The following is a 22,957-nucleotide window of genomic DNA, read 5'->3' as shown; positions in this document are numbered from 1 at the left end:
ATTTCAAAATTCTAAAAGACACTTGATCCTCCATACAAATTTCAGGAGCAGTAAATAAGAGTATTTGTAAAAACATGACCAGGGATGAGCGTAGAGCTAAAGCAGTGCCTGAAGCATAGCTAAAAAATACCTTTCAACTGAATTAAAGTATAATGAAGCTAGAGTAAATATTAAGTATAACTTGTGGAAAATATGTTTGGTAATATAAGTTATATTACCAAAATCATATTACATTGTTCATTAAATAATGGAGTGATACATTACCTATGGTTTTAATGGAAAAGAGTGAATTCTGCTCAAACATACCTTTGCTAAATACAGGTGTGTGTGTGCATGTATGTGTGTATGTTACTGTTACCCAGAGGACTTAGAGTCATAAAAAATGGGTTTATGTCCGCTTCAGACAAAATTTAAATATCAGTTTCTGGTACTTACTAAGATTAGCATTTCTTGCAGCTCAAATATTCATTTTTTTGTGATACTGAATGTGATTCTCAAAATTTTCATCTTATAAACTCTAATGTTCTAAAATATCTATCCAGTGCCCACCTTCCAAATAATAACTTATTTTCCCTTTAAAGGTCACGTATTTCCATTCAGGAGAGAAGATGCTAACAGGTAGTTTGGGCAGAGAAAGAATTAATAAATGCTGTCAGTAGTCTATGAGCCCATTTGTATTTGGCATGTGTGTTTAATACATTGAGGATTTGAATGAACTGATATATCAACAAGTAAATGAGGTATGGATGGGTGAAGAAATTTGGAAAATGAAGCACAGGCTTGTCTAAAAAGTTATTCGTTGCTCTAAAACTGTACAGTTCAAGTTTCTGAGACATTTAAAGAAATCCTTTTAAATTCTCGAGAGTATGGGTTCCTCTTCTTTTTCTTTCTCTCTCCATTCAGCCCCTCTCTTGACCTATCCACTTAACTCTACACCTCCAACCATGGCTACCTTGAGAAACACTGTCTTTGTAAAATCTTACTCTGAAATTCTAAGTCGATTACCAATAGGACACTGGAAGGTACATAGTCACTAGAACAGGAGCCACAGTCTCTTTTGTGAAATGGCTTTGGGAAGCAGTTGTTGATGCTGTGACTTCTGCAAGAATTCCGAGTTATTTTAAGGTAAGACACAGACTGAAAATACCCCAATTCAAACCAACACTGCCAAAAGGACCCACCCCGAGTGCCCACAAGTGTGAGGCAAAATGCCCACACTCAATAAATATTGAAACCTGGTCTCCTAAAGCTCTTAATTCGTTGCAAATATTTACAAGGTCCATGCTTTGTACTCGTCACTACCTGTACAGAGTGGAGTTTCAGTGGTAAATAACCAACAGTCCTTGAATTATATTCAGGAACAATTAAAAAGTGTGGTAAGAGGACACCACTGATGATTTGAAAGACGGTTTCACGCCAGAATCCACGACTTCTGCATTCTGAAGAAGCCAGAGTGTTTAGTATCTGTCTCCTCCATTTCACTAAGATCACCAGTAGCAGGTTAGCAGCATCTAACCCAGCAAATGGCACACAATAGAGACTCAAAGTTCGTCAAACATTTGGGAAGACTGGCGCTATAAAGAGATTCAAGTATAACATCAGAGGCGTATACTCCTTCAACATCATGGTGGCCATCACCATCACTCACATTTACTGAGCATTCCCCGACACTGTTCTACCACTTCACATATATCTTATTTCATCTTCCAAGGTTCCTAACAAATAAAAATAAGAGAAAACAGGACAGGACCATAGCATGTCTATTTCAGCCTTACTGGTATCAGAAGTGGCAAGATGTATTTTGACATAGGTGATTAAAGATAATTGATAGAAGCTTAGCACTAAACAGATCATTTGCAGGGAAAATACCACTATTAATAGTTATTATACCTCCCTGGTGTATAAATTTTATTTTCTATTTCCTACATTTTCTCTAAATAGTAATTACTTTAAAAATCTGAAAGCAAGTAAGCAGGCTTTAGGGATTTTACTAATGAGGAAACCAGGTGTAAGAAGGCAGGAGCCAGAGATGGCAGGAAGAGTAACCCTTTAGCACTGGTCCACAGTCAGGGGCAGAGGTCTGCCGGCCAGGTAACAGTTGATTGATTAAAGGTAAGTAGACTGGGGCCCAGCATTAATTAAACTAAAAACTCCAGGATGTATTTTAATTGTTAATATGAGTAAGTTACACAGCTACAGGGCATCAGTCTTGAAGGAAGGTTTCTTGGTGGTCTGGTTGCCACCCACAGAAACTGTGCTTCATACCTTCTAGGTAGGTAGTGATCGTGGAGTTGTTCTATGTATTATAATAAGCAGGGGGGCAAAGAGATTTAAATAAAAAGCATCACCCCATGACTACTCCAATTAATACTTTAATTCTCTAATTTCTCCTTCCAACTTAGCAGACTGCACATGAAAAGCTGAACTTGTTAATAAAGTAGGAATGTGTTTGAACGGCCGAGACTCTGCTGGATGGCCAAGATCCTTGAAGACCTTAGGTCAAAGGCCCAAGAAACTCTATTTTTTTTCTTTTTTTTTTTTTGTGGTACACGGGCCTCTCACTGTTGTGGCCTCTCCCGTTGTGGAGCACAGGCTCCAGACGCGCAGGCTCAGCGGCCATGGCTCACGGGCCCAGCCACTCCGCGGCATGTGGGATCCTCCCGGACCGGGGCACGAACCCGTGTCCCCTGCATCGGCAGGCGGACTCTCAACCACTGCGCCACCAGGGAAGCCCAAGAAGCTCTATATTTTTAACTTGGCAGGTTACTATGGAAAGACGGTGATGTCATTAAGCACCTGAAGCACAAAACTATGAATTCTTTAAGTAATGTGGCAATTTATTGTGCAACAGAAAATAGAACATAAAGCCCTTGTTCGAACTTTCTAAATGACTGTTTTTCTTGACGTGGCCTGAAGTTTCAGGGGTTTTCATCAACACCTGTTTTTTGCATGAATTTCTCCTTTCAAGCCCTCAGCAGGTATCTAACCACTAAACCACATTAGGTTATTTACACAAATAGATCATTTTTAGCTCTTGGGTTCTGTAATAGCAACTACAAATGTTCTTTTAAAACCTTTTCAAGAGGAATGAGGTGCAGCTAGGTGGTGGTGGAAGCTGTGGGCCTCCAAGTGCCCTAACTAAATTTCTGGGCACCTTCCTCATTTCCGCTGTTAAAGACTGAAGGATGATTGCAACAGGAAAGTCAGTATCCTGCTAGGGTAAGGAGATGAACACATCAGCTTAGTCTGTGGGGTTTCCCCTCAATGGGCTCCCTCACCAACAGCTCTTTACTTCAGAAACTTAACTCAAGCTGACCCTGGGAAGATGGCGGAAGAGTAAGACGCGGAGATCACCTTCCTCCCCACAGATACATCAGAAATTCATCTACACGTGGAACTCCTACAGAACACCTACTGAACGCTGACAGAAGACCTCAGACCCCCCAAAAGGCAAGAAACTCCCCACATACCTGGATAGGGCAAAAGAAAAAAGAATAAACAGAGACAAAAGGATAGGGACGGGACCTGCACCAGTGGGAGGGAGCCGTGAAGGAGGAAAGGTTTCCACACACTACAAGCCCCTTCGCGGGCGGAGACTGCAGATGGCGGAGGGGGAAAGCTTCGGAGTAGCGGAGGAGAGCACAGCAACAGGGGTGTGGAGGGCAAAGCGGAGAGATTCCGGCACAGAGGATCGGTGCCCTCAGGCACACACCAGCCCGAGAGGCTTGTCTGCTCGGCCGTCGGGGCGGGCGGGGCTGGGAGCTGAGGCTCGGGTATCGGCTTTCGGTCGGAGCGCAGGGAGAGGACTGGGGCTGGCGGCAGGAAGAGAGCCTGAAGGGGTTAGTGCACCACGGCTAGCCTGGAGGGAGTCCGGGGAAAGGGTCTGGAGATGCCGAAGAGGCAAGAGACTTTTTCTTCCCTTTTGTTTCCTGGTGTGCGAGGAGAGGGCATTAAGAGGGCTGCTTTGGGAAGCGCCGGAGACGGGCGCGAGCCGCGGCTAAAGGAGCGGACCCCGGAGACGCGCGTGGGACGCTGGGGCTGCTGCTGCTGCCGCCACCGCGGGGCATGTGTGCGAGCGCGGGTCACTGTCCACCCCGCCTTCCGGGGGACCTGTGCACCCCGCCACTGACGGGGTCCCGGAACCCGGGGACGGCTTTCCCGGGAAAGCGCACGGAGCGCCTCGGTCTGGTGCAACATCACGCCGGCCTCTGCCGCCGCAGGCCCGCCCCACTCTGCGCGCCCCTCCCTCCCCTCTGCATGAGTGAGCCAGAGCCCCCGCATCAGCGGCTCCTTTAAACCCGTCCTGTCTGAGCGAAGAACGGACGCCCTCCGGCGACCTACACGCAGAGGCGGGGCCCGGTCCAAGGCTGAGACCCGGGAGCTGTGAGAGCAGAGAAGAGACAGGGAAATCTCTCTGTGCAGCCTCGGAGGCAGCGGATTAAAGCTCCACGGTCCACTTGATGTGCCCTGCGTCTGTGGAGTGCATGAATGGACAGTGAATCATCCCAAATTGAGGAAGTGGACTTTGAGGACAAGATTTAAGACTTTCCCCCCTTTTCCTCTTTTTACAACGAATTATCCCAAATTAAGGAGGTGGACTTAGCAAGATTTCAGATTTCTCGCCCTTTTCCTCTTTTTAAAACGAAGTATTCCAAATTGAGGAGGTGGACTTGGAGAGCAAGATTTTTGATTTTTCCCCCTGCTCTCTTTTTGTGAATGTGTATGTGTATTCTTCTGTGTAAGATTCTCTCTGTATAGCTTTGCTTCCACCATATGTCCCAGGGTTCTATCATTCCGTTTTTTTTCAATAATTACTTTTTAATTTTAATAACGCTACTATATTTCATACTTTATTCTATTTTACTTTACCTGCTCTTTCTTTTTTTCCTACCTTCCCTTCCTCCCTCCCTCCCTCCGCCCCTCCTTTCCTTCTTTCTCTCTTTCTTTCCTTCCTCCCTCCCTCCCTTCTTCCTTTCACTCTTTCTTTTTCTTTCCTTCCTCCCTCCCTCCCTCCTGTCTTTCCTTCCTCCCTCCCTCCCACCCCTCTTCCTCTCACTTTCTTTTTCTTTCCTTCCTCCCTCCCTCCCTCCTGTCTTTCTTTCCTTCCTCCCTCCCACCCCTCTTCCTCTCACTTTCTTTTTCTTTCCTTCCTCCCTCCCTCCCTCCTGTCTTTCTTTCTTTCTTTCCTTCCTCCCTCCCTCCCTCCCTTCTTCCATTCACTCTTCCTTTTTCTTTCATTCCTCCCTCTCTCCCTCCTTTCTTTCTTTCTTCCTTCCTTCCTTTCTTCCCTTCTTCCTTTCTTTCTCTCTCTCTTTCTTTCTTCTACTAATTCTTTCTTTCTACTTTTCTCCCTTTTATTCTGAGCCGGGTAGATGAAAGGCTCTTGGTGCTGCAGCCAGGAGTCAGTGCTGTGCCTCTGAAGTGGGAGAGCCAACTTCAGGACACGGGTCCACAAGAGACCTCCCAGCTCCACATAATATCAAGTAGCGAAAATCTCCCAGAGATCTCCATCTCAACACCAGCACCCAGCTTCAGTCAACGACCAGCAAACTACAGTGCTGGTCACCCTATGCCAAGCAACTAGCAAGGCAGGAACACAACCCCATCCATTAACAGAGAGGCTGCCTAAAAACATAATAAGGCCACAGGCACCCCAAAACACACCACCAGACGTGGACCTGTCCACCAGAAAGAAAAGATCGAGCCTCAATCACCAGAACACAGGCTCTAGTCCCCCCCACCAGGAAGCCTACACAACTTACTGAAACAACCTTAGCCACTGGGGACAGACACCAAAAACAACAGGAACTACGAATCTGCAGCCTGCAAAAAGGAGACCCCAAACACAGTAAGATAAGCAAAATGAGAAGACAGAAAAACACACAGCAGGTGAAGGAGCAAGATAAAAACCTACCAGACCTAACAAATGAAGAGGTAATAGGCAGTCTACCTGAAAAAGAATTCAGAATAATGATAGTAAAGATGATCCAAGATTCTATTTCCAAGATCCAAAATCTTGGAAATAGAATAGACAAAATGCAAGAAACAGTTAACAAGGACCTAGAAGAACTAAAGATGAATCAAGCATTGATTAAAAACACAATAAATGAAATGAAAAATACTCTAGGTGGGATCAATAGCAGAATAACTGAAGCAGAAGAACGGATAAGTGAGGTGGAAGATAAAATAGTGGAAATAACTGATGCAGAGCAAAATAAAGAAAAAAGAATGAAAAGAACGGAGGACAGTCTCAGAGACCTCTGGGACAACATTAAACGCACCAACATTCGAATTATAGGGGTTACAGAAGAAGAAGAGCAAAAGAAAGGGACTGAGAAAATATTTGAAGAGATTATAGTTGAAAACTTCCCTAATATGGGAAAGGAAATAGTTAATCAAGTCCAGGAGGCACAGGGAGTCCCATACAGAATAAATCCAAGGAGAAATACGCCAAGACACATATTAATCAAACTGTCAAAAATTAAACACAAAGAAATCATATTAAAAGCAGCAAGGGAAAAAAAAACAAATAATACACAAGGGAATCCCCATCAGGTTAACAGCTGATCTCTCAGCAGAAACTCTACAAGCCAGAAGGGAGTGGCAGGACATAATTAAAGTGATGAAGGAGAGAAACCTGCAACCAAGATTACTCTACCCAGCAAGGATCTCATTCAGATTTGATGGAGAAATTAAAACGTTTACAGACAAGCAAAAGCTGAGAGAGTTCAGCACCACCAAACCACCTTTACAACAAATGCTAAAGGAACTTCTCTAGGCAAGAAACACAACAGAAGGAATATACCTACAATAACGAACCCAAAGCAATTAAGGAAATGGGAATAGGAACATACATATCAATAATTACCTTAAATGTAAATGGACTAAATGCTCCCACCAAAAGACACAGATTGGCTGAATGGATACAAAAACAAGACCCACATATATGCTGTCTACAAGAGACCCACTTCAGACCTAGAGACACATACAGATTGAAAGTAAGGGGATGGAAAAAGATATTCCATGCAAATGGAAATCAAAAGAAAGCTGGAGTAGCAATTCTTATATCAGACAAAATAGACTTTAAAATAAAGACTACTAGAAGAGACAAAGAAGGACACTACATAATGATAAAGGGATCGATCCAAGAAGAAGATATAACAATTGTAAATATTTATGCACCCAACATAGGAGCACCTCAATACATAAGGCAAATACTAACAGCCATAAAAGGGGAAATCGACAGTAACACAATCATAGTAGGGGACTTTAACACCCCACTTTCACCAATGGACAGATCATCCAAAATGAAAATAAATAAGGAAACACAAGCTTTAAATGATACATTAAACAAGATGGACTGAATTGATATTTATAGGACATTCCATCCAAAAACAACAGAATACACATTTTTCTCAAGTGCTCATGGAACATTCTCCAGGATAGATCATATCTTGGGTCACAAATCAAGCCTTGGTAAATTTAAGAAAATTGAAATTGTATCAAGTATCTTTTCCGACCACAATGCTATGAGACTAGACATCAATTACAGGAAAAGATCTGTAAAAAATACAAACACATGGAGGCTAAACAATACACTACTCAATAACGAAGTGATCACTGAAGAAATCAAAGAGGAAATTAAAAAATACCTAGAAACAAATGACAATGGAGACACAACGACCCAAAACCTATGGGACGCAGCAAAAGCAGTTCTAAGGGGGAAGTTTATAGCAATACAATCCCACCTTAAGAAACAGGAAACATCTCGAGCAAACAACCTGACCCTGCACCTAAAGCAATTAGAGAAAGAAGAACAAAAAACCCCCAAAGCTAGCAGAAGGAAAGAAATCATAAAGATCAGATCAGAAATAAATGAAAAAGAAATGAAGGAAACGATAGCAAAGATCAATAAAACTAAAAGCTGGTTCTTTGAGAAGATAAACAAAATAGACAAACCATTAGCCAGACTCATCAAGAAAAAAAGGGAGAAGACTCAAATCAATAGAATTAGAAATGAAAAAGGTGAAGTAACAACTGACACTGCAGAAATACAAAAGATCATGAGAGATTACTACAAGCAACTCTATGCGAAAAAAATGGACAACCTGGAAGAAATGGACTAATTCTTAGAAATGCACAACCTGCCAAGACTGAATCAGCAAGAAATAGAAAATATGAATAGACCAATCACAAGCACTGAAATTGAAACTGTGATTAAAAATCTTCCAACAAACAAAAGCCCAGGACCAGATGGCTTCACAGGCGAATTCTATCAAACATTTAGAGAAGAGCTAACACCCATCCTTCTCAAACTCTTCCAAACAATTTCAGAGGAAGGAACACTCCCAAACTCATTCTATGAGGCCACCATCACCTTGATACCAAAACCAGGCAAGGATGTCACAAAGAAAGAAAACTACAGGCCAATATCACTGATGAACATAGATGCAAAAATCCTCAACAAAATACTAGCAAACAGAATCCAACAGCACATTAAAAGGATCATGCACCATGATCAAGTGGGGTTTATTCCAGGAATGCAAGGATTCTTCAATATACGCAAATCAATCAATGTGATACACCATATTAACGAGCTGAAGGAGAAAAACCATATGATCATCTCAATAGATGCAGAGAAAGCTTTCGACAAAATTCAACACCCATTTATGATAAAAACCCTGCAGAAAGTAGGCATAGAGGGAACTTTCCTCAACATAATAAAGGCCATATATGACAAACCCACAGCCAACATTGTCCTCAATGGTGAAAAACTGAAACCATTTCCACTAAGATCAGGAACAAGACAAGGCTGCCCACTCTCACCACTCTTATTCAACTTAGTTTTGGAAGTTTTAGGCACAGCAATCAGAGAAGAAAAGGAAATAAAAGGAATCCAAATTGGAAAAGAAGAAGTAAAGCTGTCACTGTTTGCAGATGACGGGATACTATACATAGAGAATCCTAAAGATGCTACCAGAAAACTACTAGAGCTAATCAATGAATTTGGTAAAGTAGCAGGATACAAAATTAATGCAAAGAAATCTCTGGCATTCCTGTACACTAATGATGAAAAATCTGAAAATGAAATCAAGAAAACACTCCCATTTACGATTGCAACAAAAAGAATAAAATATCTAGGAATAAACCTACCTAAGGAGACAAGAGACCTGTATGCAGAAAATTATAAGACACTGATGAAAGACATTAAAGATGATACAAATAGATGGAGAGATATACCATGCTCCTGGATTGGAAGAATCAATATTGTGAAAATGACTCTACTACCCAAAGCAATCTACAGATTCAATGCAATCCCTATCAAACTACCACTGGCATTTTTCACAGAACTAGAACAAAAAATTTTTAAATTTGTTTGGAGAAACAAAAGACCCCGAATAGCCAAAGCAATCTTGAGAACGAAAAACGGAGCTGGAGGAATCAGGCTCCCTGACTTCAGACTATACTACAAAGCTACAGTAATCAAGACAGTGTGGTACTGGCACAGAAACAGAAAGATAGATCAATGGAACAGGATAGAAAGCCCAGAGATAAACCCACGCACATATGGTCAACTTATCTTTGATAAAGGAGGCAGGAATGTACAGTGGAGAAAGGACAGCCTCTTCAATAAGTGGTGCTGGGAAAACTGGACAGGGACATGTAAAAGTATGAGATTAGATCATTCCCTAACACCATACACAAAAATAAGCTCAAAATGGATTAAAGACCTAAATGTAAGGCCAGAAACTATCAAACTCTTAGAGGAAAACATAGGCAGAACACTCTATGACATAAATCACAGCAAGATCCTTTTGGACCCACCTCCTAGAGAAATGGAAATAAAAACAAAGATAAACAAATGGGACCTAATGAAACTTCAAAGCTTTTGCACAGCAAAGGAAACCATAAACAAGACCAAAAGACAACCCTCAGAATGGGAGAAAATATTTGCAAATGAAGCAACTGACAAAGGATTAATCTCCAAAATTTATAAGCAGCTCATGCAGCTCAATAGCAAAAAAACAAACAACCCAATCCAAAAATGGGCAGAAGACATAAATAGACATTTCTCCAAAGAAGATATACAGACTGCCAACAAACACATGAAAGAATGCTCAACATCATTAATCATTAGAGAAATGCAAATCGAAACTACAATGAGATATCATCTCACACCAGTCAGAATGGCCATCATCAAGAAATCTAGAAACAATAAATGCTGGAGAGGGTGTGGAGAAAAGGGAACCCTCTTGCACTGCTGGTGGGAATGTGAATTGATACAGCCACTATGGAGAACAGTATGGAGGTTCCTTAAAAAACTAAAAATAGAACTATCATATGATCCAGCAATCCCACTACTAGGCATATACCCTGAGAAAACCATAATTCAAAAAGAGACATGTACCAAAATGTTCATTGCAGCTCTATTCGCAATAGCCCGGAGCTGGAAACAACCTAAGTGTCCATCATCGGATGAATGGATAAAGAAGATGTGGCACATATATACAATGGAATATTACTCAGCCATAAAAAGAAACGAAACTGAGCTATTTGTAATGAGGTGGATAGACCTAGAGTCTGTCATACAGAGTGAAGTAAGAAAGAGAAAGACAAATACCGTATGCTAACACATATATGTGGAATTAAAAAAAAAAATGTCATGAAGAACCGAGGGGTAAAACGGGAATAAAGACACAGATCTACTTGAGAATGGACTTGAGGATATGGGGAGGGGGAAGGGTAAGGTGTGACAAAGCGAAAGAGAGGCATGGACATATATACACTACCAAACGTAAGGTAGATAGATAGTGGGAAGCAGCCGCAGAGCACAGAGAGATCAGCTCCGTGCTTTGTGACCGCCTGGAGGGGTGGGATGGGGAGGGTGGGAGGGAGGGAGATGCATGAGGGAAGGGATGTGGGATCAGATGTATATGTATGACTGATTCACTTTGTTATAAAGCAGAAACTAATAAAAAAAAGTTAAAAAAAAAAGAAACTTAACTCAATTAAACATTAGGGAATGAGACATTCATAACAGAGGAACTAGTTTCCTCCTCTGAAGAATGAAATGATTGATCCAGATAACCTTTAATGTTCCTTAGAGTTCTGAGTCTGAAAGAACAATAACATTCTGAATCAATAGTTTATGTACCTTAAGAGAAAATTTTAAATGTTAAAAAAACCCTCATGGGTAAACTAAAAAGACAAATGACAAACTGGGAAAAACATATGCAAACTATATCATAAAAAAGAGGTTTGTTTATAGGATACAGAACACTTCTAGGATAAGTGGGCTAGATATAAAGTCTTAACTATATGAAGAGATGCTCAACCACACGCTTAGTAAGAGGAATGAAAATTACAAGTAGACCAAGATTCCAATTTTCACTTCTAAAATGAGCAAAAATCTAAATGTTCAACAAAAATGAGCAAAAATCTGAAAATTCAACAAAATCTAAACAACCCATCCTGTTGGCAAGGCTGCAGGGACAGGCACTCTCACATAGTGCTGGTGGAAATGCAAAATGATACACCTATGGAGGGGGATTTAATAATATGTAACAAAATCATATATGTATTTACCTTTTGACTCATGAATCCCAGTTCCAAGAATCTCTCCCAAAGATTCAGGCAAGTGTGTGTGTGTGTGTGTGTGTGTGTGTGTGTGTGTGTGTGTGTGTGTGTGTGTGTGTGTGTGTGTGTGTGTGTGTGTGTGTGTGTGTGTGTGTGTGTGTGTGTGTGTGTGTGTGTGTGTGGCTACACATATATACACACAAAGAAGAAGTAAATGTATTAGCAAAAAAGAGGAAATAACACAGATGCCCATCAATAGGGAAATGACTGAAAATACTACAGTACATTCATATAATAGAGTACTACGCAGCTGTAGAAAGGAATGTGGACCATCTTTCTGTAACGTTAGTCAATGATCTTCAAGAAAAACTGTTACATAAAAAGAAGTTAAATAAAGTATATATATTAGGATGTGACTTATCAAAGAAATTGGAAGGGGATATGAATGAGTACTTATTATTATTATTTTTTAAATTTATTTTGTGTGTGTGTGTGTGGTACGCGGGCCTCTCACTGCTGTGGCTTCTCCTGCTGTGAAGCACAGGCTCCGGACATGCAGGCTCAGCGGCCATGGCCCATGGGGCCCAGCCGCTCTGCGGCACATGGGATCCTCCCGGACCGGGGCACAAACCCGTGTCCCCTGCATCAGCAGGCGGACTCTCAACCACTGCGCCACCAGGGAAGCCCGAGTACTTATTTTTTTGTGTGTGTGTGTGGTATGCGGGCCTCTCACTGCTGTGACCTCTCCCGTTGCGGAGCACAGGCTCCGGACGCGCAGGCTCAGCGGCCATGGCTCACGGGCCCAGCCTCTCCACGGCATGTGGGATCTTCCCGGACTGGGGCACGAACCCGCATCCCCTGCATCGGCAGGCGGACTCTCAACCACTGCGCCACCAGGGAAGCCCCGGAGTACTTATTTTTAAAAACAATTGAAAGATAAACCAAAAACTTTTTTTAAAAAAAAAAGCTTACTTACAGAAGGAAGGTGAAACACAGGGTGGGTAATAGGTCAGTAATGGAGACCAGATTTCTCTGAATATTCCTTGTTTTGTAAATTTGATTTGGGAAATATGTAATGCATGTTGGAGCTGGCTTGTACTGGCTCTTGGTAAAGGTTCAGGTGTTTTGTGAGCTGGTTGTCTTTACCCTTGTAGCTTGCAATTGGCCATGGTGGGAGTATCTACCCCACTGATTACAGCACACAGACCTCCCTAACCCCCAAGAAACATTTATCAGGACACTACAGGAACTTTAGGAAATTATCAAACAAAATTAAATTTAAAAAGAGCATTCCTAAAAATTGAAAGCAAAACAAAACAAACCTAACAGTGAATTGACTGGGTAGCATTACTACATTGAAATGAGCCATTTCAAGGGACCGTAAGGCCCAGTGATTTGACTATACAGCTATAGTGGAAATACCAAAAGAATTAAAAAATAATCCTAAACCTTTTTCAATACTGTGGTGTGAATGTTGGTATTGTCATTCTAAGAAGTCAGAGTGTTAAGGAATAAAAAGCAAATAAATAACTACATTACTGTCATGAGAATGAGATTTTTAGTATAGTACTAATGAGCTAGAGATACAGGCTGGAGGTCACTAAGAAAACACCCCGTGGTCCTCAATCTGAATTAGATGTATTAGTATGAAGTTATGATGTCTTATATTTAATTAACATTACATGAATGAATCCCCTACCTCTCTCCACTGAAAAAGCCCAGAAACAATCATCAAACCAGGAACAATGCACACCCTTAGGACCCAGGCACCCAGATTGTGGTCTCCAACTTCTATTTCCCACAAAAGGAACCAAGACTCCCCAGTTACAGTTCTGGGTCAGGGAAGGACAAAATATTGGAAGGGAAGAAGCTATAAAAGACTCCTCGATCACACCAAAAGGATTCAGAAGCCAACATGAAGAGGTTCCTGCTGACCAAAGATGGAGGAAAAATCTGAGCAATAATAACAACTGCCATGGACTGAAAAACATAAAATACATTTAAATCCATGAGTTTATAATGACACTCAAACACCTCACTGTGCCACCTCTGGAGAATGCTAGGGAATAAGCTTATTGTTTTATACACTGGTAAAGGTATCTATCCTGCTTTTTCTATACAAACTGTACTTCAGGGTAACCAAATAGTTGGAGTATTTTTCTTTACAGAAGTATTCTAGGTAATAAGCAAAGGAGCAATGATAGAATTAGGTTACCTAGGTAATGATCATTCCTAGTAATATCACAAAGAGAAACAACCAGTAATAAAAGGTCTCCTGATTGAAATACACCATACCACTGTCTATAAAGTATTCTTGGCCAAAAAGTATTTGTGTGTGTGTGTCTCAAACCTGAATCAGATTAAACCTCTAGATCTAACTACCAATTTACAGGAAAAACAGGACACAGAGAAGCATGTTAAGTGACAACAAAATCCACATTGTAGGAAACTGTACAGGAAAGATGACCCAGTTTCTCAACAAATAAGCTGTAAAGGGAGAAAAGAGACATGGATAAGAAACCTACATTAACAGGGAGATATCAATTAGGGGAAATTCATGAATTTAAGTTGAACAAACAATAAACAATCAGTAAAAAAATATGAATATGTATGTATGCTACACATGTGCTTGTGTATCTCTACATATGTTGTGAGTATATATATGTATATATATATGTGTATATACGTGTGTGTATATACACTTACATGTGTGTGTGTACACACATAATTGGGGAAATCTGAAGTGAACTAAAGCATCTGATAAAATTAAGAAATAACTAATTTTTTATGTTTGATGAAGATACTATTTTAAAGAAAAAAAACTTATCTTCTGGAGAAATATACTGAAATTTCACAGGTAAATTGGTACAATATATGGGATTTATAAATATGGGGGGTGATGAATGGAAGAAGGATTGAGTGACAGTGACTTGAGATTAGTTTAAGTTGGGTAGTGGGCACAAAGGCATTCACTGTAACCATTCTCTCTATTTCTATGGATAAAACTAAATTTTTCTATAGTAAAGTTAAAAACCATATGAACAAAAACAACAAAAATTATGTATCTAATATTAACAAGCTGGTAATAGAACACTGATAGCAGACTAAGACATTCCAACTTAGAAGTCCCTCATGATCACCTGAGAAGCTTTTTCTAAACATCGTCTCTGAACCACCATGATCTTAATGAACCCCAAAGACAGAAGGCACTGTGTCATGTACCCCAGGACTGCACAAAGAAGGTTGAGAACCACTGTTTAAACACTGTAAGGGCGGGGGGGGCGGCTGTACATCATTCGTGCAGTTTTTTATCTCCATGCCTGACATGTAGAAGGTATGCAAGAAATATTCGGTGAATTAATGATACCCTGGGAAGTGAAAATGAACATGTGAGCTTAATAGCAGCTAAATGCTAGATGTGCAAAAAACACTGATATTTGATATTTAAAAACCACTTAGGTTACTGAGCTTAAACAGCATGACTTTCTGTTCTTTAAGTAGAATGGGTTTTCATCCTAAAGCCACAGACTAGTCACTTCCAACAGCTACAAGTAAACTCTTAGAATAAAAATAGTTTTAAATACACAATTGGGTGGAGTGAGGCTAGCAAATATTCTGATTCTACAATCTGTTTTGGACAAGACAGTGTTTCTTATGTGACTAACAAAGCAAACAGCAGTCAGATTCCTTGTGCTGAAATAAGTACACTATTTGCAAAAAGGGTTGAGCATCCAAGGCTTATTCAATAAAGACACCACATTTTCCAACGTTAAATGGGAATATAGAATGACAAATACCCACATATATTTACATACCCCCAAAAGAAGGCATATGACCACTTGGTATGGATTTTGTCTCATAATTACTAAATGAAGCCAAGCCCGCTGTCTCACCCCAGGAAACAGCAAAATATCTCAAGCACAAGAATAATCTAATTTTAAAGCTGGAAGGAGTTTAGAAACCTAATACAACCTTTTCATTGTGTTGATGAAAAAAGAGACACCTAGAGAGGTTAAGGTGAAAAGTTCTGGAAATAGAGTAACTACAGAGGAACGCTTGGTCTACACAGGTGCACAGAATGAAGGGCCAAGAATTAATCTTTGAACTTTCACATGAGTGATGTCTACAAGGTAACAGTCTCGATTACAAACAAATAAGTGTATGCGTGTCACCATATATACACACACAAATAATAGAATATGCACTTCTAATAAATACTTTTAAAACAAATTCTACAGCCTAGTATTCAAGGGCATCCATAATGTTACCTCACCTACTTTTTCAAAATCTTTTCCAAATGAACCATAGTAGATGGAAGGCAGCCACTTCTCTCACTTATCTTTGTGGTCTCTTACAAATGTAGTAGAGTAATAGTATAATTACAAAAGCTATTGCATAGATCATTTTCAATGATGAAAGAATGATGAGAATATACAGAATGGATAAACAACAAGTTCCTACCGTATAGCACAGGGAACCATATTCATTATCTTGTGATAAACCATAATGGAAAAGAATATTAAAAAAGAATGTATATATGTGTATAACTGAATCACTTTGCTGTAAAGCAGAAATTAACACAACACTGGAAATCAACTATACTTCAATAAAAAAAGAATGATTAGAAAATAAAATCTTTCCAATTCTTCTGTAAATCTGAACTGATATAAAAGCCTTATTTCATATATATCTGTGAATATTATATAGAGACATATAGGACATTGTAAATTTTTAAATATGGCAACCAATAAAAGGTTTAAAAATGAGAGAAGAAAGGAAGTGAGATGAGTTATCCGCTTACATTTCTACAAGGTGCTATACAAGTCTTAGTTCAAAATATCTACAGAAAATTATATGCAGGGGAGGAGGAAGGGAAGAAAAAGAACAAACCTTATTTCACCTACTGGTCAAACATTCAATTATTTCAATTATTGATCAATCCTGAATCCATACCACTTCAATTCTGCAGAGATTTTTTAAAAAGATGTATCTATACCTATTATGGAATTTTCCTTCTCACCTATTTTACGTGGACAGTTGATGTGATTTAGCTCCAAAATTATGAAATTTAGTAAGAATCAGAATTTGGCCTCTCAACTTCCTGTTATTAGACTTTTCAGGATCCTAAAAACTGATTTAAAGAGTCTCCTAACATTGTTAAAGAGAATACTAACCACTGAAAATTACAATGATAACATTTACTTTCATCTTTGGGGGAAAAAACGTTTCTAATTGGGCTGATTTAAGATCCCTGAACAAAATTGTAAGGTAAACCAATAATACTTTTAAAAAGCCAAAATCAAAGTCTGAAGATTATTTTTCTTATGAAATGAATACAGCAACCTTATTTAAATGGACATGATATGACCTTATCAAGTTAAGGGTTTTTGTAATCTCCACTGCAACTCTAAAGTAAAACCCAAAATTAAGCAATAAAATCTGAAGCCATTTACTGAACACAGTATAGTGTTGTAAACAATGAATTTAAATCCTTCAGGGTGCAATACAGCAGCTTCCCACTAGCTATCTATTTTACACATGGTAGTGTATATATGTCAATGCTACTCTCTCAATTCATCCCACCCTCCCCTAACCCCCATGTCTACAAGTCCACTCAGCTTGGTGCTCTGTGATGACCTAGAGGGGTGGGATGGGTGGTGGGGGGGAAGGGAGGCTCAAGAGGGAGGGGATATATGTATACGTATAGCTGATTCACTTTGTTCTACAGCAGAAACTAACACACCATTGTAAAGCAATTATACTCCAATAAAAAAAAAGTCACACACTCAGAATAATAAATAAATTCTTCAGGGTAATTATTGCTAACTCTACTATCAAATTCATGGATATCTTGCCTCTGTCTAAAAAATTTTAAATAGTATGCAAACACTGAAACATTTATATGCTAACATTTAATATTTCTCTTATTAATGGCTGAGAACTTATATTAAAATTCTGAAATACAGGACCGCATATCTACATTTTCACCATTGTGCTTCTCTCAAGCCTAAAAATAAGAATTGGAGTAAGCTATTTTCATAAAAATTTAGAAACATTCACGGACACATTAATGGCTTCATGTAATAACCGAAGTAAATTTAGATGATGGTTTAAATCCACACTCCCCTCCAAAAGGCTTCTTCCCCTACTTTTATATACTACCAAGTATTTTCAACCAACTAACACAAGAATGTGCTTTCTAAAAATATAAAGGGGATAGGATCATCCCATTATGAACTAACCTAAACATCTGAGTAATAACTTCTAAAATAAAATCACAGAAAAAGATGGTGCATGGTTAAAACTATTAATATATATTTAAGACAAAGAGTTTATTTTTCAATAAGAAAACAAGGAAAAAGAGAGCCCAACCTGATCTTGTATGCCTGCCCAACAGAACTTTCCACCATAACTTGTGCTTTTCACCTCTGGGGCAGGGGGAGGAGCTTAAACTCTGGGTAACCTCATGTAGTAAGGGAAAAGCAGTATAAATACTGCAGGACAGCTCACCCGGGCACAGAGGAAGGCACAGAGAGCTGGTAAGAAACCAATTCCAGAAACTTCCAGCATCCAGGTAAGTCTATGACTGGTGGACTTCCATGTTAGCTTATTTGGGAACAAGCTTCAATTAATTATTTGTTTTTTGTGATGTAAAAAAATGGCTTTCCACTAAAGTGCACTCATAAAGTTTAATTTGAATCAGTCTATAAAAAATAGTCCTAATTAAACTATATTTGTAAAAACATGTCCTAATCTGAATTTCAGTGTATTTGAGACTATCAGTAACTTCGGTCTATATCAAAGATCTTGAATTATTTAATACAGACATCCAATTACAGTTTCTGTGTTTCTTTTATTCAAATAACTTTATTTTCACTTGATTACCTGAATGTAGTTTTCAAAAACAACTAAGACATATATTTGTATAATTAACAAGATTATATCTCTCATTAATTTATGGAATATATTCAGAATATATAGGATAAGGTTAAAAAAAGTACATAACTATTTAAAGAATTCATCTGTGAAACATCAGAAAAACAAAACAGGTCAATAATGAAGCTATATGAAATTATTGTTTTTCAGAATCCATCTGAGAACATGCTGCCACAAATAGCCCTTCTGCTGCTAATATCTTTGAACTTGGTCCATGGAGTATTTTATACTGAGCGGTACCAAACACCTACAGGCATAAAAGGCCCACCATCCAACACCAAGACACAGTTCTTCATCCCTTATGCCATAAAGAGTAAAGGTAAACTGAACTATATGTTTTGCTCTCTTAACTAGTGGGTTTTTGTTTTCTACAATCTTAATGTTCTCTTTAACAAAATGTAAATTTTATTTGGCGTTAAATTTATCTTCAAACTCCTCAATTAGCCCAAAAGGATTTATGGAAAAAGTATTTCCTCTCTACTTTAACAATTAAACAGATTTCCAACCAGACCAAGACAATTATTTTTAGTACAGACATGATCTTTATAAGATTCTGAAGCAAATCCCAATTTAATATGGTTTGCATTTTTTAAAATGTCCTATTTTATTCTAATCATTAAAAGAAATCCTTTATTCATTTATTCTATTTGCAATGTATCAATGCTCATTTATACATACAGACATATCATATATGTACACTAAAGTCAAGCAACAATACATGTGTAAATACATGGGAATCTCTTCCATAAATTAATTTTTTCATGGTGTTTTTCCTGATGTCATTTTCTTAAAATCTATGAGTAAATAAAACTCCACACATTTGTTTGCAAAATGAAATATAACTTCTAGTTAGTACAAAATATAAAGATACCCAAATGAATTTCCTATTTCAGTATATCTGTTTTAATGATTCTGCTCTGTATTTTGTTTCATTTGTTATCAAATGTTTTTCAAATATCAGGAACACCTCTACCCAAGAGTATAATATTCTCAACTACTGTTGGCTGACTACTTCTTACATGCCAGTTAATTAATATGAAAGATTTTAAATGTGCTAACAACTAATAGTTAAAAGAAACTATACCCATAAAAATACATTTTCAAAGGCAATTTACAATTCAATTCATTAAATATTAATTCCATTTTAGTCTTCATTTTGATATTTAAAGCCATTAGAGATTTAGTTAAATGGAGTTTAAGCATATTAATACTTTCTGTACAAAAAAGATGTATCTCAAAAGTCACAGTTATAAGTCATTTTCAGGGTTTTGATCAAACTATTTGACTACTGCGACATCTACTAAAACTATCATTACTATGAACTATTTTCTGACAGTATAAGAATCTAAATAGTATACACAGGCATTCTAACTATATTTCTGAAAATTTATTAAACAGAAAATTAATTTTAATATAAATCCTGCAAGTAGATATTTAGAAACATAAGCAATTTCATTACCATCTTTGCTAGCTATCAAAGAATTTCTCTGAGGAAAAAAAGACTATTTTATCTAGAGGCTTATGATAATGCTGCCTAAAGATTCTTTGACATAGTAATGCTTCCGTAATGGTATATCCTAATGCCAGCAATGTCTGTTACATCCCACCTTAGATTGACTAAAACTAAAACCCTGGACACCTCTTAAAGCACTTATCAGATGGACACTTGTTTTATTCTCTTTGTGATTAAAGCTCTTATAGGAGGTGTTTTGCGCTTTTCCTATACTTGTCGCTCAATAGCATGCTTCACACCACAGGCGCTGAATAAGTAATTTTTTAGTTTAAATTTATTATATCAGTATAAGTACTTAGCTCAAATGAACCCACAGATCTATGAAATCAACAATATTTGCATTAATCAAAGAAAACTTTATATAAGCACTTTAACACTACTGTATATACCTTGCCCATTAATTCTCTAATTCCTTGTTTCAATGTTAAGTCAATAACAGAGAATGTACGAGCTCACGGTATGTACTGAGGTTAAAAAAAAAAAAAGTCATTCTAAATCTAAACCGTTCAGCAGGGTAATGGCAGACGTAAATTAAAACAGACTGCATTTCTCCCTTATCTTATAGGATAGCTTTTTTGAGGGAAAGTTGTTATAGTTCTTAAACTTGTTCCCATTTACTCTGTACTTGCCTTTTTCTGTCAAATGCCCTTTTTTCCCCCCTTCCTTTCTAGGTAGATGATTTTCCTAAAATAAATGTGATAAATTTACCTCCAATGCACTCTTATTCTAAATGAATTCTTCAATCCCAGCTTATTTTCATGGATCGTTAGGATGCAATGAAAGTACTATGGTAGTACTTTCACAAGTACATGATCTTGTGAAATCATCTTCTCTAGAGGTGTTTTTAAAAACAATATAAAATGTATTGTCAAACCATTTAAGACCAGTCTGCCAAAATGGTCTGACTGACACTGCAATGTCCTGTCCTCATTTATATTTTAAGAAGCAATGATTCCTTAGCATTACTAACCACCCCCCACCCGGACCCGGTATGTGTACTGGGCATGTCTTGTAGGTATATCAGTAAGAGGAGAGCAAGGTATTCCTGGTCCACCAGGCCCTGCTGGACCTCGAGGGCACCCAGGTCCCTCTGGACCACCAGGAAAACCAGGCTATGGAAGTCCTGGACCCCAAGGAGAGCCAGGGTTGCCAGGACCGCCGGGACCATCAGCCACTGGGAAGCCAGGTTTGCCAGGACTCCCAGGAAAACCAGGGGAGAGAGGACCATACGGACCAAAAGGAGATATTGGACCAGCTGGTTTACCAGGACTACGGGGCCCACCAGGGCCATCTGGAATCCCCGGCCCAGCTGGAATTTCTGTTTCAGGAAAACCTGGGCCACAGGGACCTCCAGGAGCCCCGGGACCCAGGGGCTTTCCTGGAGAAAAGGGTGCACCAGGAGTCCCTGGTATGAATGGACAGAAAGGGGAAACGGGATATGGTGCTCCTGGCCGCCCTGGTGGCAGGGGTCTCCCAGGTCCTCAGGGTCCCATGGGACCACCTGGCCCCCCTGGAGTGGGGAAAAGCGGTGAAAATGGGTTTCCAGGACAGCCAGGTATCAAAGGTGATCGGGGCTTTCCAGGTAAAAGGGGGTCAACTGGCCCACCAGGCCCCCAAGGTCCTCCTGGGGAACAAGGACCAGAAGGCACTGGAAAGCCAGGAGCCCCTGGAGCCCCAGGCCAGCCAGGGGTTCCAGGGACAAAAGGTCACCCTGGGGCTCCAGGAATAGCTGGGCCCCCAGGGGCTCCTGGCTTTGGGAAACCAGGCTTGCCAGGCCTGAAAGGACAAAGAGGACCTATAGGCCTTCCAGGGGGTCCGGGTGCCAAAGGGGAACAAGGCCCAGCAGGTCATCCCGGGGAACCAGGTCTGACTGGACCCCCTGGGAATATGGGACCCCAAGGACCAAAAGGCATTCCAGGCAACCACGGGATCCCAGGCCCTAAAGGTGAGATGGGGCCAGTCGGGCCTGCAGGATACCCTGGGGCTAAGGGAGAAAGGGGTTCCTCTGGGTTAGATGGAAAACCAGGGTACCCAGGAGAACCAGGTCTCAGTGGTCCCATGGGTAACCCAGGGTTGCCGGGCCCAAAAGGTGACCCTGGAATTAGAGGACCTCCTGGCCTCCCAGGCCCTGCGGGCCCAGCAGGAGCTAAGGGAGTGCCTGGGCACAATGGTGAGGCTGGGCCAAGAGGTGCCCCTGGAATGCCAGGTACTAGAGGTCCCATCGGGCCACCAGGCATTCCAGGATTCCCTGGATCCAAAGGGGATCCAGGAACTCCAGGTCCTCCTGGTCCAGCTGGCATAGCAACTAAAGGTCTCAATGGACCCACTGGGCCACCAGGTCCAAGAGGGCACGCTGGAGAGCCTGGCCTCCCAGGGCGCCCGGGGCTCCCAGGCCCCCCAGGCCCCCCAGGCCAAGCAGTCCTGCCAGAGGGCTTTGTGAAGGCAGGCCAGAGGCCTTTTGTTAGTGCCAACCAGGGAGTAACAGGAATGCCTGTGTCTGCTTTCACTGTTATTCTCTCCAAAGCTTACCCAACTATAGGTACCCCTATCCCCTTTGATAAAATTTTATATAACAGGCAACAGCATTATGACCCAAGAACTGGAATCTTTACCTGTAGGATTCCAGGAATATATTACTTCTCCTACCACGTGCATGTGAAAGGGACCCATGCTTGGGTGGGCCTGTATAAGAACGGCACCCCTGTAATGTACACCTATGATGAGTACATCAAAGGCTACCTAGATCAGGCTTCAGGGAGCGCCATAATCGATCTCACAGAAGATGACCAGGTGTGGCTCCAGCTGCCCAACGCAGGGTCGAATGGGCTATACTCCTCTGAGTATGTCCACTCCTCTTTCTCAGGATTCTTAGTGGCTCCAATGTGAGCATATTCCCACCGAGCTAATATGAATCTGCTTGAAAAGGCGTTC

General features: G+C 40.1%; 2 protein-coding genes across 3 annotated transcripts in view; one reads left to right on the top strand and one right to left on the bottom strand.

The window, feature by feature from the left end:
- Positions 1–22,957, bottom strand: part of NT5DC1 (5'-nucleotidase domain containing 1) — a gene marked incomplete at both ends in the record, with an annotated part of 126,242 nt that overhangs the window by 84,247 nt on the left and 19,038 nt on the right. The gene's annotated exons all lie outside the window — the stretch shown is intronic.
- On the top strand, positions 18,679–22,912 carry COL10A1 (collagen type X alpha 1 chain; the record flags this gene model as incomplete). The annotated part of the gene is made up of 2 exons (XM_079716940.1): positions 18,679–18,832; positions 21,042–22,912. 2 exons carry the CDS (start codon positions 18,679–18,681, stop codon positions 22,910–22,912), a joined length of 2,025 nt encoding a protein of 674 aa, XP_079573066.1.

Source organism: Hyperoodon ampullatus (genome assembly GCF_949752795.1).
Source record: "Hyperoodon ampullatus genome assembly, chromosome: 12".
Classification (NCBI taxonomy): domain Eukaryota; kingdom Metazoa; phylum Chordata; class Mammalia; order Artiodactyla; family Ziphiidae; genus Hyperoodon; species Hyperoodon ampullatus.
Note: the sequence above shows the minus strand (reverse complement) of the source record. Positions and strands in the feature narration are given on the sequence as shown.